This window comes from Nanorana parkeri, unplaced genomic scaffold (assembly GCF_000935625.1).
Source record: "Nanorana parkeri isolate BGI_ZX_2015 unplaced genomic scaffold, ASM93562v1 scaffold3028, whole genome shotgun sequence".
NCBI classification, from domain to species: domain Eukaryota; kingdom Metazoa; phylum Chordata; class Amphibia; order Anura; family Dicroglossidae; genus Nanorana; species Nanorana parkeri.
Window position 1 is genome coordinate 25,503 of NW_017309296.1, and position 13,147 is coordinate 38,649.

Below are 13,147 nucleotides of genomic sequence, written 5' to 3' on the forward strand. Positions count from 1 at the left end.
TTCAATTTTCGGCATTTGTTATGACCGGACCAGACTGCAGCCATTGATGTGCCTTGCGTTCCCATCACATTGCAGCCGGAGGGCGTGGCTACAGTGCCATTGAGTTCCATGCACCGCTACGCCCCCTCCCGCCCCACAACAAAGTGAGCCGGCCAGAGGTGGGGGGGGTGGGGTTGCTCCTACACATCTACGCTGACAGCAGGGGGGCTCCTACGGTCCTGTGCCGATGGTGGTTGGGGAGTGCTCTCATCCCTAGGCTGAGGGGGGGGGGGGGCTCCTACGGCCCCAGGCTGGGGGCAGGGGGCGAGAGGCTCCTACGGCCTTAGGCTGGGGGCAGGGGGCGAGAGGCTCCTACGGCCTTAGGCTGGGGGCAGGGGGCGAGAGGCTCCTACGGCCTTAGGCTGGGGGCAGGGGGCGAGAGGCTCCTACGGCCTTAGGCTGGGGGCAGGGGGCGAGAGGCTCCTACGGCCTTAGGCTGGGGGCAGGGGGCGAGAGGCTCCTACGGCCTTAGGCTGGGGGCAGGGGGCGAGAGGCTCCTACGGCCTTAGGCTGGGGGCAGGGGGCGAGAGGCTCCTACGGCCTTAGGCTGGGGGCAGGGGGCGAGAGGCTCCTACGGCCTTAGGCTGGGGGCAGGGGGCGAGAGGCTCCTACGGCCTTAGGCTGGGGGCAGGGGGCGAGAGGCTCCTACGGCCTTAGGCTGGGGGCAGGGGGCGAGAGGCTCCTACGGCCTTAGGCTGGGGGCAGGGGGCGAGAGGCTCCTACGGCCTTAGGCTGGGGGCAGGGGGCGAGAGGCTCCTACGGCCTTAGGCTGGGGGCAGGGGGCGAGAGGCTCCTACGGCCTTAGGCTGGGGGCAGGGGGCGAGAGGCTCCTACGGCCTTAGGCTGGGGGCAGGGGGCGAGAGGCTCCTACGGCCTTAGGCTGGGGGCAGGGGGCGAGAGGCTCCTACGGCCTTAGGCTGGGGGCAGGGGGCGAGAGGCTCCTACGGCCTTAGGCTGGGGGCAGGGGGCGAGAGGCTCCTACGGCCTTAGGCTGGGGGCAGGGGGCGAGAGGCTCCTACGGCCTTAGGCTGGGGGCAGGGGGCGAGAGGCTCCTACGGCCTTAGGCTGGGGGCAGGGGGCGAGAGGCTCCTACGGCCTTAGGCTGGGGGCAGGGGGCGAGAGGCTCCTACGGCCTTAGGCTGGGGGCAGGGGGCGAGAGGCTCCTACGGCCTTAGGCTGGGGGCAGGGGGCGAGAGGCTCCTACGGCCTTAGGCTGGGGGCAGGGGGCGAGAGGCTCCTACGGCCTTAGGCTGGGGGCAGGGGGCGAGAGGCTCCTACGGCCTTAGGCTGGGGGCAGGGGGCGAGAGGCTCCTACGGCCTTAGGCTGGGGGCAGGGGGCGAGAGGCTCCTACGGCCTTAGGCTGGGGGCAGGGGGCGAGAGGCTCCTACGGCCTTAGGCTGGGGGCAGGGGGCGAGAGGCTCCTACGGCCCTAGGCTGAGGGCAGGGGACGAGAGGCTCCTACTGTCCTACGCTGGTGTTGACCTCAAATTTGGGACCCCAAAGGCACTATGAAGGCCTTACTCTTTACTGGGGTCCCGGCGTCACTGTACTGTATACAATGGTGCTTATACATTTGAAGGGCCCCAACACGTACCATTAAAAAACAGTAGAATGTGGCCCCTAACTACTCCATGATCTGGGGCCCCAGATATATCGAACTGCATGTAGTAGTGACCTCAGATATTTAATGTGGCCCTCTGAAGCACTCTCAGGGGGTCCCTATGAGGGATGTCCTTCTGGTAGCTCCAGGGACAGGCCGGCTCGGCACACGTGGGCCCTACATAGGAGTAATCGTACTGGGGGGACATCTCAGGCTCATCTAGAGTTCATGCAACTCATACAAAGGTCCTGGTAATAAAGAGCACCGGGCCCGGGTCCCTCCATCCCCTCCCCCAGGCTCCGCTTACCGTCCGCCGCAAATGCAGCCAGCTTCACCCTCTGACCTCCACAGCATGAGGAACTAAGGACGCCGCATACATACATCACTTCCGCTACACAGTAGAGCCCACACACTGAATGTCTGCGACCGCCGACCTCAGGAAAAAGACTTCCGGTCCCTGGAAATATGGCTGACTTAAGCTATTGTGTTGTTTGGTCCTCGCAAATATGGCCGCCGTAGGCCGTTTTGGTGCAGAAAAAAAGGAGCGAGGTTAGACTAGCGTTGGAGATTTTGACGGGTTGGCCATTTCGATAGAACACCGTCATGTTAGGAAAGGACCGAGGTGAGAAATAGAAGAACGGAGTCGCTATGTGGGTGAGGGTAGAGGAGAGAGAGAGAGAAAGTGGAGAACGGGGGCGCCATGTTGGGTGAGGTCAAAGGAGGAGAACGGAGGCACCATGTTGGGTGAGGGCAGAGTAGGCCGCGCCATATTCGGTGAGGTAAAAGGAGAACGGGGGCGCCATTTTGTTTGAGGGGAAAAAGAGAAATGAGCCCCCTGTTGGATAAGGAAAGAAAAATGGGGTTACCATGTCTCACCTTCGGTATGAAATACGTATTAAAGGGGCACATTCAAATAATTTCTCTGCTATTCCAATTCCATCCCAGAGCATATTAGTGGCAAATGTTACCAGAAACAGACCGCCGTGCGCAAAGGTGTCACTACCTGACATGTATAAGTGCACATACATGAGTGGGAAATATCAACGTCTTCTAGTTTGGGGGGGTTGGAACCGTGTCGGGTTTATACATAGGGTTGCCACCTTTTTTTCACGTCAAACCAAAATACTGTAGCACCTCGCGGCAATTTTTGGGTAAAGTATAGCGGCAACGACGGCAAGCTCCCATTGGCGGTTCACTGTAAACATACGGCTTTTTTTCTGCTCGGGGTGAAAAAAACTGTGAGATGCAATCAGCCGTTACCAGCTGTTACACATAGAAGCGATTGGTGGCTCTATAGCCGTCCGATCGCTTGTACATGCTGGCCTGCGCGCCCTCCTGCACACTCAGCTTCAATCCCGGGATCCGCTGCCCCCTCTGCAGCCGTGGATCAGCTCGGGAGGGTGTCAGGAGGAAGATGGGCGGGAGATCAGCATCTTCCTCCTTGCTGAACTCCCTTCGACGTCTGAATCTGTAAGCGATATGTATTACATCACTTCCGCATTCACCTGTCATTCCTGATTGGCTTCCTGATTAGTCAAGAATCCAAGCGAAGCCAGCTTCCTAGCCAACCAGGAAACCGGGCGGCACCTCAAAAACCGGGTGGCCCACAAAAGATGCCACTGTTTGCCCCCCCCCCCCCCCCCCCTTCAATTGATATTAATTTTGATGAAATGTTTTAAATACCTTCTTATAAGTCCAGGTGAGAAGAAGGACAGTCACAGTCAGACTCCCAGCCCTGGACGAGACAAAACCGCACCACGTGCAGGCTCTGATGTCACTTCCTCTCACTCACAGAGGAGAAAAACAGGGAGAGGGAGGGAAGACAGCGCTGCCCGCCACTCACTGCCCGCTGCTCACCGACCTGCCGCCAGGTGAGCGAGTCTGCGGCTTCGTCCAGTTTGAATCTTGTGCCTGCTTTAGGAGGTCTTGTGATGAGCGGAGGGGGCGGTTAGGGTGATACTTAGAGACGAGGTTGGAGATATAGCCGGGGGCGGAGTTGTGGATGGCTTTGTACGCGGTTGTTAATATTTTGAATTTTATCCTTTTGGGCTATAGGAAGCCAGTGCAGGGATTGACAGAGGGAAGATGGGCGGCAACCCTATTTATACGGCTCTCAGGGGCTCAGTTAGAGAGATTTCCCCTCATTTCCTGTCTGTACGAACTGTTGTCAGCAGGACAGGAAGTGAGAGGATATTTTTTTAACACAGTTAACAATCGGCTTCAGCTTCCCATCCAAACTAGAGGGGGAAAAAAAGTGTTTTTGTTTTGCTGGACGTACACTTGAAGCAAATCATTTATTGGTGAGTTGCAGATCTCATCAGCAGCCCAACGGCCAGCCGACGGAGCCCGCAAATGAGGCTGACAACGCTGCTGCTAATTGAGAGGTGCCAACCTTGGACAGGAAGTGCTGTCACTGGCGGGATCTCCGGGAGGAATATTGCAACAAAGTTACAAAAAATGATTTCCTTAAAGAGACACGGTTCATTTTTGTATTTAAATGCATTCCTATTTAACCCTAATCAGCCCTAATTACCTCCTTCCTCCCCCTTTCCACTTGGATTTTTTTTGTTGCTGATTTATTTTACATCAATTATTTTTTAGTTCATTTTTATAACTTTTTTTTAATTTGTAAATTTTTTTCACTGTCACCGAAATAAGAAAAATTTAAACTGAACCAAAGCCTTTTTATTATTTGCAAATAACTTCACCAAGTCTGTTGCAGGTAGGAGGGAGCATTTCCTCAGTCTCCCCTCTCCCAATGATCAGACTTCTGCAGGTAGGAGGGAGCATTTCTTCAGTCTCCCATCCCCCAATGATCAGACTGCTGCAGGCAGGAGGAAGCATTTCTTCAGTCTCCCATCCCCAGTGATCAGTCTGCTGCAGGCAGGAGGAAGCATTTTCTCAGTCTCCCATCCCCCAATGATCAGACTGCTGCAGGCAGGAGGAAGCATTTCTTCAGTCTCCCATCCCCAGTGATCAGTCTGCTGCAGGCAGGAGGAAGCATTTTCTCAGTCTCTCCTCCCCCAGTGATCAGACTGCTGCAGGCAGGAGGAAGCATTTCCACAGTCTCTCAGTCTCTCCCCCTGTCATCAGTCTGTACATTGTGACTTTCGGGTTGATCTGTGTCAGGTTCCTTGATTCAGTTTTGGTATCTTATCATTTCTGTGACATTCGCAGTTTGGTGCTGCGGAGGAACGTCAATGCCGGTGCAGAGGAATGGCTCCTTATATCAGGTTGGCTACCCTGGGGGCGAGCTGGCGGCACAATTAGCAACCTCTGAGAACACAATAATTACCTCCAATGTAACACAAAGGAGAGATTATAACCTGTACAAGGTGAACCGAGGAGGAGGCCAGAGGAGTGCAACTGAGAGAACGTAATAATTACCGGGGCTGGCTCAGTGTTCTCTGTACAGCGCTGCGGTATATGTCAGAGCTATATACATGTATAATAGTGTGTGACTGTGGGGGGGGGGACATTAGAGTGTAAGCTCCTCTGTACAGAGACTGATCTGACTGTGGGGGGAGGGGACATTAGAGTGTAAGCTCCTCTGTACAGAGACTGATGTGACTGTGGGGGGAGGGGGAGGGGACATTAGAGTGTAAGCTCCTCTGTACAGAGACTGATGTGACTGGCTCAGTGTTCTCTGTACAGCGCTGCGGTATATGTCATAGCTACAGTATATTAAAGGGCCTTAGAGGTGAGTGGGGGGAGTAGCACAGGTCGCTGTAGGTGACCAGTGATGATTGATGGCAGACAGAAGCTTTGATGTGCAGGTGACGATGCTACAGAGACACCAGTAAACAGACGGGTCATTAGCAGTGGGACGGTCAGGAAGTGTGTATCCTCAGGACTGGGCGAGAGCCGGGACTCCGGACAGTCGGGCCAGTGACAGTGGACAAAGCATGTTACCTGCAGACTCAGGGATCCCGTCCTGCAGACCACGCAAGGTGAGTCTCTGTCTGCTGTATGTCTGCCAAGAGGGTCCGGAGAGACGAGCTTTTCCCTCCATCTGTTCACTGCTGGTGCAGAGACTGCTATGACTGGCTCAGTGTTCTCTGTATAACGCTGCGGTATATGTCAGAGCTATATAGATATATAATAGTGTGTGACTGTGGGGGGACATTAGAGTGTAAGCTCCTCTGTGCAGAGACAGATGTGACTGTGGGGGGACATTAGAGTGTAAGCTCCTCTGTACAGAGACAGATGTGACTGTGGGGGGACATTAGAGTGTAAGCTCCTCTGTACAGAGACTGATGTGACTGTGGGGGGACATTATAGTGTAAGCTCCTCTGTACAGAGACTGATGTGACTGTGGGGGGGGGGCATTAGAGTGTAAGCTCCTTTGTACAGAGACTGATGTGTAGTTTTGCTACAGTTTGGTATTTGCAGAATAGAAAATAAATCGAAACAACTGGACTCGCTGTATTTTTCTTGAAGATGTTTTGCTGGTCATCCGACCGGCTTTCTCAGTTCAGAATTACTTTTACAAAAATTCTCTGGAAATAAATATGGTGAATGTTGCTCCAATCAAAGTAATCTGTGTATCATAACCAGCATGGTGTCAGAGACTTCATGGAGGAGGTCCGGTTTAAAAAGAGGTGTAAAAGAGGCCATTTATGTTAAAATGAGGAAGACAAGAGGTGGGGTGGGGCATCTGTTGCCTTCTACATACAATGCTGTTGTATCATCTCTCTCTGGGCGTCTTAATAACACCTGCTAGCTCCAATCATGCAAATGCAAAAAAACACCTGACCTCCATTAGGTCTCTGACCCCACGCTGATTATGATAAACAGATTCTGTGGATTGGAGCAACGTTCATCATATTTCTTCCCAGAATCTTTGTACAAGTCATTCTGAATGACTTGTAGAAGAATCTTAATGAATTCTAATGAGGGATAACAGGCCAAACTGTACAAGAGACAAAGACTTTCACAAAAGCTTTATTGTAAAACAGACAAAGCTTACACTGCAAAACGCAGTAATAATAACGCTGCGCATCAAATGCCAGAACATTTTTTATTCGGACACAATAGTCTGAAATTGTAAGACACAAAACATAGGCTGGTGTTTTCCTTTAAGGATTGTAAAAAGTGGTTAGTGGCAGGACAGTTTTGGTTGAGAATTGGCTGAAATGTACTAGAGATACAGGAACGTGTTTCCCTTCCATATTGGGTGGATCAAATCAAAGTGTATATAGCTTAGCTGCGTAAAAAATTGCCCAGCGGCAAGATAGTTTTAATGAGCAAATCCAGGCCATAATGCACTGGAGACACAGCTCACAGGAAAGTGTTTGTATTCTAAAATAATAGGAGACCACAGATGGCAAAGCAGTGTAAGAACTGGCCAGCAGCAGGACAGTTTATTGAGCAAGACTAGGCCAAAATGTAGAGAAGAAGTGGCCAGCAGCAGGACAGTTTTTTGAACAAGACTAGGCCAACATGTAGAGAAGAAGTTGCCAGCAGCAGGACAGTTGATTAAGCAAGACTAGGCCAACATGTAGAGAAGAAGTTGCCAGCAGCAGGACAGTTGATTAAGCAAGACTAGGCCAACATGTAGAGAAGAAGTTGCCAGCAGCAGGACAGTTGATTAAGCAAGACTAGGCCAACATGTAGAGAAGAAGTTGCCAGCAGCAGGACAGTTGATTAAGCAAGACTAGGCCAACATGTAGAGAAGAAGTTGCCAGCAGCAGGACAGTTTATTGAGCAAGACTAGGCCAAAATGTAGAGAGGAAGTGGCCAGCAGCAGGACAGATTATTGAGCAAGACTAGGCCAAAATGTAGAGAACAAAAGAGAACAGAGCGCCCCCTGCGTGTGTAAAAGCGTTTATTAGGATAAATAAAACAAGGGATAAGTGTAGTCACAAAAAACGTTTTTATCACGCTTGATCAACAAACGAGAGGCCACACTGTCTGTTAACCCAACATGGTATCACCCCGACTATGTAACACGGTAGCTTCCGGTCACATCACCATCCACCGGCCGCAGTCAGCCAAGATTGACGCTTTTCTGGGGCAAGACCCCTTCATCAGAATCATAGCTTGCTATAAACATGAGAACGAGTGTTGGTGACGATTCCAGTATGTATGGATTATCCTTTTCCACTCAATACAATAAAGCTGCTTTTCAGATCCAAAAAAACCCCTGAAGAAACACTGGGGGGTCCTGGTAGAAAAATTCCCTACCTGCATATCCAAATGTTGTCTATCGGAGACCAAAGATACTTAAAAACATACTGGCTCCAAGTAAAATAGACATGCGTTCTCATGATAAAATGGGGAAAGGTATCTTTGGTCAAACAGGGAACTACAAATGTCATGTTTTTAATTGTGGCCAGGGCAGCCATCAGAAATTTTGGGGCCCCTTACATGGCTTTAGGCCTCCCCCACCCGCCGCTGGATGCAGGGCTTAGTGACGCGCTGGACGCAGGGCTTAGTGACGCGCTGGACACAGGACCCACCTGACAGTGACCCTGCAGAGCCCACCATAGATGCTGCACAGCCCATCTCCGACTGTCTATGGTGGGCTCCACGAGATGATGAAAGGTGATGCGAGGAATCTGACACGGCACTGTTCCAGTTGGCCTTGCCTGGTGACATTCTTATTGGTGAAAAGATTGTCTTTTTTTTTTTGTGTTTTCAATTTTATTTTTATTTATTTTTCATTTGTTTGTGGCGGTGCAATCACCAATGTAGCATATAATCAACTTTGTTGTTCACTTTTTATTCCATTTTCTTTGAGGCCTTGTTCACACCAAATGCAGAGCAGATCCGCTCAGGTTTCTGCACACGCAGTGCAGTGGGTTTTGCCGCGTTTTTGATGCGTTCCGGGCCGTTTCCGGGCTTTTAGTGCATTCCAGGCATTTGCATGCGTTTGCAGATGCGTTTGCAGATCCAGAGCAGGTAAAATAGGGGCTGTTGCAGTTTTTTCACCTGCTCTCTGCTCTGGACCTGCTCTGGAACTGCACGCTGCGATGTGAACTGGAGCAAAAAATACCATAGGAATACATCGGACGCAGTTTTGATCCGGTCTGCAACTGATCTGCTCTGCACCTGCTCCGCGCTTGGTGTGAACAAGGCCTGAGAGATGTGGGTAGATTGGATGCATATTGCCGAGTAATAAGCAGTGCTAAATCTGAAGCACTGCTTATCGCCCCATGCTTTTGAAATCTCCACATGAATTGAAGGTCGGGCTGATCCATCAATTAGCCAGAGGCTGTGTGATCATTGGGCGGCATATATGGCCGTATAATAGCAAAACCTTTCTAATGCTGCGGTAGAGCTAATCACTCCAATCACTCCAAGACATATATATATATTTTTATGGATGATTATATTTATATTTATATCTTTATTATGGATATGGTTTAGAATGAATAACAGAGTTTTTAATGTTTTAATCTCCCACTTTATATGTGGATATGCATCCACCAACAATATATTCTTTTAGTAGTAACATGATCATTTCTGGTTCTAAAAGGCCTCCCTAAAGGCTATCACATGTTGTATTGGACAGCCTTATGCAGGGACATTTTATTGGTTTTAAAAAGTTTTGTTACAATTTATATATAAATTATTTTTATTTTCAATTTTGTATTCAATTTATCTATGATGGTGCAATCACCAATGTAACATGTATTATGAACTATATTGATCACTTCTCATTCCATTTTCCTTGAGAGATGTGGGTAGATTGGATGCATATTGCCGAGTAAAGGTGCCCACACATCTTGCGGTAATCGTACGATCGTACAATTATCGCAAGGTGTGTGGAAGGCGTGCGACCGTTTCTACTGTACGGTCGCACGACTTTCGAGCATGTTCGAAAACCAGCCGAGAATCGTACGATGTTGGGCGCGTGTGTAGCATGTTCGTATGATAAAAGCCGCACAGGCCGGTGTGCGTAAGCGCACACTGCCCATTCAGCATTCCGATCATTGGAAGCCCGCCCCTCAGCGGGGAGGGCTTGCGATGATCGCAAGTACGATCTGCCTGTCCAAGATAGGCAGATGGTACGTTTTTTTAATTACCTTACAACCATCGCAAGACAAAAGTCTTGCGATGGTTGTAAGGTCTGTGGCCAGCTTAATAAGCAGTTCTAAGTTTGAAGTACTGCTTAGCTCATAATATAAGATCGCCCCGTACATTTGAAATTTCCACAGGAATTGAATGTCGGGCTGATTTATTAATTTGCCAGATGCTGTGTGATGATTGGGCGGCATATACGGCCGTATAATAGCAAATCCCTTGCAATGCTGCAGTAGAGCCAATCACTGCAAGACTAGTCATAATGGAGAATTTTTTCTCTGATTGGTCGGTTTCCAGTCTTATACCCCACTCTCAGGGAAAGCAAGCTATGATTCTGATGAAGGGGGCTTGCCCCAGAAACGCGTCAATGTTGGCTGACTGCGGCCGGTGGATGGTGATGTGACCGGAGGCTACCGTGTTACATAGTCTGGGCGATACCATGTTGGGTTAACAGACAGTGTGGCCTCTCGTTTGTTGTTAAAGCCTGATGAAAACAAACGTTTGCTTGTGAGTAGACTTATCCCTTGTTTTATTTATCCTAATAAACGCTTTTACACACGGAGGTGGCGCTCTGTTCCCTTTTGTTTTCTATGTTCGCGGTGGAAGCCCCGGAGCCTTGGATGAGCAGCCCCTCAAGTCTGTGTGAAAAACTGTGACAAACTGTTGATAACTTTGAGTATGCAACAGCAAGTGGATCGTTCAGCTGGCAGCCATTAGCGCCAAGAGTTAAAGAAAACTTTTTGCAAAATGTAAAGAAGAAGTGGCCAGCAGCATGACAGTTGATTGAGCAAGACTAGGCCAAAATGTAGAGAAGTGGCCAGCAGCAGGACAGTTTATTGAGCAAGGTTAGGCCAAAATGTAGAGAAGCACTGGCCAGCAGCAGGACAGTTTATTGAGCAAGGCTAGGCCCAAGACTAGGCCAAAATGTAGAGAAGAAGTGGCCAGCAGCAGGACAGTTTATTGAGCAAGACTAGGCCAAAATGTAGAGAAGAAGTGGCCAGCAGCAGGACAGTTTATTGAGCAAGACTAGGCCAAAATGTAGAGAAGAAGTGGCCAGCAGCATGACAGTTTATTGAGCAAGACTAGGCCAAAATATAGAGAAGAAGTGGCCAGCAGCAGGACAGTTTATTTAGTAAGACTAGGCCAAAATGTAGAGAAGAAGTGGCCAGCAGCAGGACAGTTTATTTAGTAAGACTAGGCCAAAATTTAGAGAAGAAGTGGCCAGCAGCAGGACAGTTTATTGAGCAAGACTAAGCCAAAATGTAGAGAAGAAGTAGCCAGCAGCAGGACATTTTATTGAGCAAGACTAGGCCAAAATGTAGAGAAGAAGTGGCCAGCAGCAGGACAGTTTATTGCGCAAGACTAGGCCAAAATGTAGAGAAGAACTGGCCAGCAGCAGGACAGAAATTATTGAGCAAGACTAGGCCAAAATGTAGAGACGCAAGGCACAGGGTTTCCATACATAAATTAAGAGCGTCAACCCACAGATGTTATAGCTGTGTAAAATTGGTCAGCAAAAAAAAAAAAAAGGAGATTGGGCCTAACCAGTATATTTCTCCTATGAAGATAGCGGGGTGCATTGAATGTGAGTAATATCATCTGAGGAGGTTTAGCTGCACACTGTTCTTGTACTTAGTTTTTTTGGGTTGTTTTTGTTAAATGATGCAGCGGGGTCCTCCTAACAAAGCGAAGCTCCAAAAACAGACGGCCAGCAACAAGTCAATGCTGCGCTTTCAATTAACCCCTTCATGACCGAGGCCATTTTATTTCTTTTATGTTTACATGTTATAATCCACATTTTAGGCCTGAAAATTACTTAAAACCCTCAAACTTTATATATTTTCTGAAAGCCAAGAACCTGCAGAATAAAATGGCGGCAGTTGCAAATTTTTATGTTGCATAATATTAGCGCAACTCCTTATCAAACCCCAAAATTTAGTGAAAAAAGCACTCAAATGCCCCAAAACACAACAACATACCCATTTTGTTAATGAAATTTAAAAGATGAGGTTACTATGAGTAAATAGATACCCAACATGCCCGGGTTTAAAAATGTGTGCGTCCGTGAAACTGCAACAAAATTGAGTACCCCACAAGTCCACAGACGACGCTTTAAAAGCCCCCCACAGGTCATCAGTTTAGAGATATACGTAAATATTGGCCCTAGAATTATTGCTCTCACTCCGGCGTGCGTGGCGATACCCAACATGTGTAGTGCGATCGTCGTTTTCATACCTAGGTGCCCCCGACGCGTGTTTATGTGAAGATGTGCGGGGACTTTAAAAAACATTTTTTTTTTTATTATTTATTTCATTTAATATTCATTTTAAAAACTGTTATTTTTTAAAACTTTAATTGCTACCCCATAGGGGGGCTTATAGCCCCCCATGTGATAGCATATTGGCAGTGACAGGTCCTCTTTAAGGTGATACTGGGGGTCCAAAAGACCCTTTACACCCTAAATAAGCTATTGAAGTGCAGATCGAAGGCTTCAAGTGTAAAGCTGGCAGTCGGCTTTACAAATGTAAACAGAGTCACAGCGGCAAAAGCCACCGGGAGTATGTTTAAATGGGCCCGATGCCAGTGACGTACACTGTATGTCACTGGTCATGAAGGGGTTAAAAACGTAAAAATAAAAGGCCCTAGCGACATAAACCCTAACCCCCAAATAGACTAAACACCCGTAAATACCCCCCCTGAAGGATAAGCCTTGCAGCAAAAAAAAAAAATATGTTACAAATAGGGATGAGCCGAGTGTTCGATTCGAACATTGGCAGTTCGAGCGCTCGCCGAACGCCGAACTTTATGGGATGTTCGCGATTTGTTAAAGTCTTGCACTTGACTGCAGGTCAGGTGCAGGAGTTTGCCCAATCAGGGCTCAGCGGAGGAGGGGCCTGAAGGAGAAAATTCTCTACCCGGTCCCCCCACGCTGATTGACAGAAGCATTTTACAATATCCAATGGCAGGCTGGGTATGGCTCCCAGCCTGCAATGAAGAGGAGGCAGGGGGGCGGGGCAGAGGTGCGGCGGCCGGACGGGGGAACGGAGAAGCCGACGGACCAGGAGAAGATAGCAGCAGAGGTACGGGGGCAGCAGAGCAATGCAGCGGTCTGTGTCACCGCTGCCTCCGCCAACACCGGCGGGGAGAACAGCAGGGATCTGAAGGGACACAGGCCGCTGCAGCCACATGTACCGGCAGCTGTATGGGGGTCGAACATTCGACCCCCCATACACTTGCATTGAGTTCGAGTTCCTACTCGAACATTTCGGCGGTTCGAATGTTCGAATACGAACCGGACACGGGGGTGTTCGGCTCATCCCTAGTTACAGACAGGCCACCAATCCACCACAAACTATAATTAAAGACAAAAAAGAATGATAAGAACACACTCCTCCCCCCTCCACAAAAGAAGGCAGCAAAGGGGTAATTGGCCAGTGAAGCTAGCAATCAAACGTGTTGCTGCCGCAGATAATGCTCCT

The 13,147-nt window shown here is 49.3% G+C and overlaps 1 protein-coding gene across 1 annotated transcript in view; it reads left to right on the forward strand.

The window, feature by feature from the left end:
* Positions 1 to 2,146: 2,146 nt before the first annotated feature.
* LOC108802678 (cyclic nucleotide-binding domain-containing protein 2-like) overlaps positions 2,147 to 13,147 on the forward strand; it is a 38,050-nt gene continuing 27,049 nt past the window's right edge. Inside the window, exons 1-4 of the mRNA XM_018574535.1 lie at positions 2,147 to 2,189; positions 3,335 to 3,511; positions 4,818 to 5,016; positions 5,492 to 5,590. Coding sequence (XP_018430037.1) covers positions 2,147 to 2,189; positions 3,335 to 3,511; positions 4,818 to 5,016; positions 5,492 to 5,590 — 518 coding nt within the window. The remainder of the gene's footprint in view (positions 2,190 to 3,334; positions 3,512 to 4,817; positions 5,017 to 5,491; positions 5,591 to 13,147) is intronic.